The sequence below is a fragment of the Elaeis guineensis genome, chromosome 14 (genome assembly GCF_000442705.2).
Source record: "Elaeis guineensis isolate ETL-2024a chromosome 14, EG11, whole genome shotgun sequence".
Lineage (NCBI taxonomy): Eukaryota > Viridiplantae > Streptophyta > Magnoliopsida > Arecales > Arecaceae > Elaeis > Elaeis guineensis.
Window position 1 is genome coordinate 6,055,863 of NC_026006.2, and position 4,923 is coordinate 6,060,785.

General features: G+C 40.0%; 1 protein-coding gene across 4 annotated transcripts; it reads right to left on the reverse strand.

The window, feature by feature from the left end:
• Nucleotides 1–1,387: 1,387 nt before the first annotated feature.
• Nucleotides 1,388–4,508, reverse strand: LOC105035629 (uncharacterized). 4 transcript variants are annotated; one of them, XR_012136963.1, is made up of 3 exons: nt 3,937–4,508; nt 2,344–2,525; nt 1,388–2,223 (listed from the first exon to the last, which is right to left on the reverse strand). XR_012136963.1 is itself a non-coding variant. In XM_073248878.1 (2 exons), the coding sequence occupies exon 1, from the start codon at nt 4,487–4,489 to the stop codon at nt 3,959–3,961; it is 531 nt and encodes a 176-aa protein (XP_073104979.1). In that variant the 5' UTR covers nt 4,490–4,508; the 3' UTR covers nt 1,670–2,206; nt 3,937–3,958. The 4 variants fall into 4 exon arrangements, 3 of the variants coding, with proteins under 3 accessions (XP_073104979.1, XP_010909542.3, XP_073104978.1); XM_073248878.1 differs by lacking the exon at nt 2,344–2,525 and having other exon boundaries at nt 1,670–2,206; XM_010911240.4 differs by lacking the exon at nt 2,344–2,525 and having other exon boundaries at nt 1,671–2,223.
• Nucleotides 4,509–4,923: the final 415 nt, after the last annotated feature.

The following is a 4,923-nucleotide window of genomic DNA, read 5'->3' on the forward strand; positions in this document are numbered from 1 at the left end:
TCTTCATTAGGTAAGACTCCTGTGCCTCCTCTTCCTCTGCCATGTCCAAAGGAACCTCGTCCTCGTCCACGGCCTCGTTCATGACCGTATCCGCGGGTATAACTATGACCGCGATTTATTTGACTGCTTTCGCTAGTTGGGCCATCCTTCTTCTCATTGATGGTGAGCTTGCACTTCAAGGCTTGCTCCAAGGATTCTTCTTTCCGCATCAAGATTCTTTGCTCATGGACTTGTAGAGAACCCATGAGTTCATCAACTGTCATAGTGTCCACATCTTTGGACTCTTCAATTGCAGCTACAACATAGTCAAACTTCTGATCCAAGGATCTTAGGATCTTCTCCACCACACGCTTGTCCTCTACATTCTCACCATTTCTTTTCATTTGGTTTACATTAGAAAGAACCTTTGTGAAGTAATCCGAGATGGATTCTCCTTCCTTCATCTTCAAAGTCTCGAACTCGCCTCTCAACATTTGGAGGCGCACCTTCTTCACTTTCTCAACGCCCTTATGAGCGTTCTCAAGGATCTCCCAAGCTTGTTTTGAGTTGGTGGCACAAGCAACCTTCTCGAATCCGGCTTCATCTAGCCCTTGATAGATGAAATAAAGGGCCTTCTTGTCTTTTTTTCTTTGATCGACAAGCGCCGTTCTTTGTGCCGCCGTTTGTGCGCGGTCATCTTGGGGTTCTTCATATCCCTTTTCAACAACCTCCCAAATATCTTGAGAGCCTAGCAATGCCTTCATTTGGATGCTCCAATTCTCATAATTGGTGGTGGTGAGTCGTGGAATGGAGAATTGCATGCTGTTGGACATATTTCCAATCTTCGGGCTCTGATACCACTTTGATAGAATATGTAATGGTGGTGGAACATACAACAATAGTATGAGAAACTATATAAAACAATGAAGAATACAACTTTTTCTCACAAACCCTCTCCTTTTTTTTCTATTCTGGATACCACTTCACCACCCACGTACATTCTACAACAACCACCTATTTATAGGTATAAGAAATGACCTTTTGACTCCCCTAATAAATTTATCATTTAGACTTCCCATGTGACTCTTGGATTTTCCATGTGACTCTTGGCTTTTCCATGTGACTTTTGATTTTTTTCCACTTCAATTAAGTTTACAAAATGACCTTTCGATTTCTTCAAATATATTTAATATTTGCTTTTTCCAACAATTGCTAATAACAAGATAATATTAATTTGGTCTCCGAATTTTAACATCATTTCTTGAAACAAGGACTCTTGGAAACACAAAAAACTCTTTGACTAATAAATAGCATCCTTTGATTCTAGAAAATATCAAACATGGACTCTAAGATGTATACGTGCACAATTAAGTTTCTATTTCCAACATTTAGAGCATCGATGGATCAGTGGATACCTGCCTCTGCTATGTTCTATGGAGGAAGCGATGCTTCTGGCACCATGGGTATAGGGTGGCCTGCATTACATTTCCTTAGCCTTTATCTATGTTTATACCCACCATTAATTTGTTTTGAATGCTTTAGTTGTTTGGATGTATGAGCTCCAAAATTAAATCCGGTGAGAACAGCTTTTGCCTTACTCTAGGCAAAAGCATCTCAATGAAACAGCTGAGGGGCCAACCTTTTATTTTCTTTCAAGCTTAACCTTTAGCATCAAGCACTTGGCTGACTTAAGTATATATAAAGAGCCCACCCTTTATTTTCCACTTTGAATGAATCCTAGTTTTTTGGGCATCATGCGCCTGTCTAAACTCAACAAGTCTGACTTTGATAGTAAGCCTAATGCATAAAAATGAGTCGAAGAACTCTCAGACCTCTCATATTCAATGCAAGTAGACTAATATTGCTTGGGATGCCAAAAATTTGTCTAGCTGTCTACATACATAAAGAACATTTTGAGCTAGGTGTTGCCTGAATGAAGGAAGGTATATATGGGAATAATCTATACAATAATGGATATGGTATCAAGAATACGGCACTGAGCACGGCACTCTTCAACAGCGGCAGCTCGTGGGGTACATGCTTCCAAATAGTTTGTGATGCAAGCAAGTCACAGTGGTGGAAGAAAGGCACGTCCATCACAGTCACAGCTACCAACTAACTGCCCTCCCAACTACAGCCTGCCCAATGACAGTGGTGGGTGGTGCAACCCACTGAGGAAGCACTTCGACATGTCGTCTCCGCCAGCTTGGGAGACCATCGCCATCTACTGAGGAGGGATAGTGCCTGTTAAGTATAGGAGGCAATCAAATTCTAATGTGCACACAAAATTTAATCTAGCTCTAGGTGCTTGTTTGGTCTGCCATATATTTTGAGGTCATCTTTAAGTGATTATTATACTTTTACCTGCAGGATTTCATGCAGCAGAACTGGAGGCATCAGGTTCACCATCAATGGTAAGGACTACTTCCAGCTGGTTTTGGTATCTTACTTGAACGGACAGAGCCTATCGTTCGGGGTGCAGACCGATGATGGTCGGGTAGGACTGCATACAATGCGGCACCTTCCACCTGGAAGGTCGGCGATACCTACACCACATCGATCCAATTTTAACAATTCATCTGGTATTATCCTGTTCTTTTGGCGGTCAGGTAGTTTCAACACAACGCAGCAACAGCATGCGGTTGTGATCTTCTTGTGTCGAAATTTGCTTCCTCGTCCCTCTTTATTATATCAGATTTTGTATTACCTAGGCTGATGCTTAGATTTAGTTTGCCCACCTAGCAGCATATATGATCCTGGGGAACAAATGATAAAAAGCTCCCCTTGGTTCTGTTTGGGGGTCCATTCTGTTCACAAGTTGCTTTTTAATACTTTCAGTTAAAGCTAAAGCACTCCCGAATTTGATTCCAGGAATAACAATCTTTCTCATTAAATTAAGCAAGAATACCTGTGGAGTCAGATGCTCTCTGCATTACCTGATATGTTTGGCTTAACAGTTCACATTAATAGACAACATTTTGTTGCGTTCGTAAACTTGAAGAGGACCAGAAATTTACTTCCCAACCAGACAACTTACCATGGATTCGGCACTCTCAAAAATAGAACCCTATGTCATTAACAGCCCGCAGTCCTCATCATAAAGAGCCTAATCAAGAACTAGTTAACATCGGAACGATGGCAATTGAGACTATGGCTTTCTATTTATTTTCATCTTCACCATAGCTCGGGCACTTTCATGGCTGTGATTATCCAGGCATCACAGAACAATAAAGCCCCCAGTAAATCCAGTTTACTAGAGGTTTTTTTGAAAATAATAATAATAATAGTAAAGATCAAAGCAAATTGACATGGTAAACCTAAATTTATCCTAATTCATCTCTAATCTTTCAGCGACAATGTACCAAACACCGAGTGTTTTACTAGTCAATATAGAATTGACTTATAACAGCTTGATATTGTTACTAACAAATTAATACATGAAATTGTATATTTATAAACACTAAAATGAGAAATATGGATGTGTTATCTGAGGCTACTGGAAAAACATCTATAAGAGAGTTCTATAAATTCACCATACATAATAAGGCACCCTTACAGCAACAATTGAGACGACCATATATTTAGCAGAAAAAAGACTACTATTATGCCAATTTAAATAACAAGTGCTTACTCAAAAAAAAAAAAAAAAAAGAGCATCTAAAGGCGCCTTATGAAATCAACAGTTGCCAAAGGCATTGTGAATTCCTATAATGATCATGAGATCGTGAAATCATATTCATTGGTCCGGTATGTTGGGTTTTGTTGGTTTGGCTCATGCAAGCAACAGGGCACCCCCCCACCATGACGCTACAAGCATCATGGTGAAGATAGGCGAAGAAGGATTTTAATGAGAGCATAAAAGTCAAGTGATACCAGTTCGACCATCATTTTTTCTACAACAAACTTCATGTAGAAAATATACCATTGAGAAGCAGAAAAATGCAAAGCATAGCTTACATTTCCTTGCTATCATCTTCCTTCACATACTGCCTGTGTGGTACCATTTCGAGCATCTCCCAAAGTAGCAATTCCACAATCCTTCAGCTAGACTATCCACCTCGAGAGATGTAACATCGTCATCAAAGACACCATTACTTTTTCCTGCCTCTAGCCTTCCTGCAAATATTATTCTCTCCCCATCTTCATCCCATGCACTAATTGACTTCAACAGAAAGCAGCCCATTTTGATGCGATCATTATATATGCTAAAGTTCACTTCATCATAGATTTGGTATACTCTGGATTCAGCCATTCCCTCATTGACAAGTAAGATCTCTCTCGCCGCTTGTTTCTCAGATGATACAAACATATAAACTGCCACAAAACACACTGCAGTGGAAAGTACAAGAGGAGAGAAAAAGTGCAGAATTTTCGAAAACGGAGGGCAGAACATGAACAGAAGGAGGGCACAAGAGAGTGAGAAAGCAACAGCAAGACGATTGTGCAGGGCATTCACCAAATTAGCTTGCAGGTTTTCCAACAGAACAAGAAGACAAACAAACATGGCCATGTAAGAGATAGATTAAAATTAGCCATTTAGCCCGCACTGCTGGATTTATAGAAGGGAATATATTCGTTAGACTTCATGGTGGGTCATCATTACCGACTGAGGACACTATTCTTGTCCAGTGGAAGCAAAGTTGGAAAACAGAATATTACCTTTAAATTGTGAATAATAAAACGCGTGCTTGAGAAGGAGAATTGCACGAGAATAGATTCATGTTTTCATTAACAATATATAGACCCTGACTTGCAAAGGAGAAGTGCCGTGGTGGTTTGTACTTTCCAGCGTCGATAGACAACAGTAGTAGCTACCATCCACCACCAAACATGTAAAGGAAAGGAGAACTTCCTCTTCTATAATTTCTTCTTCCACACAAAAGCAACAGGCATCATCAATATACTTTTATATTAGTTCTAGTATTACCGAATCTGATGCCTAGT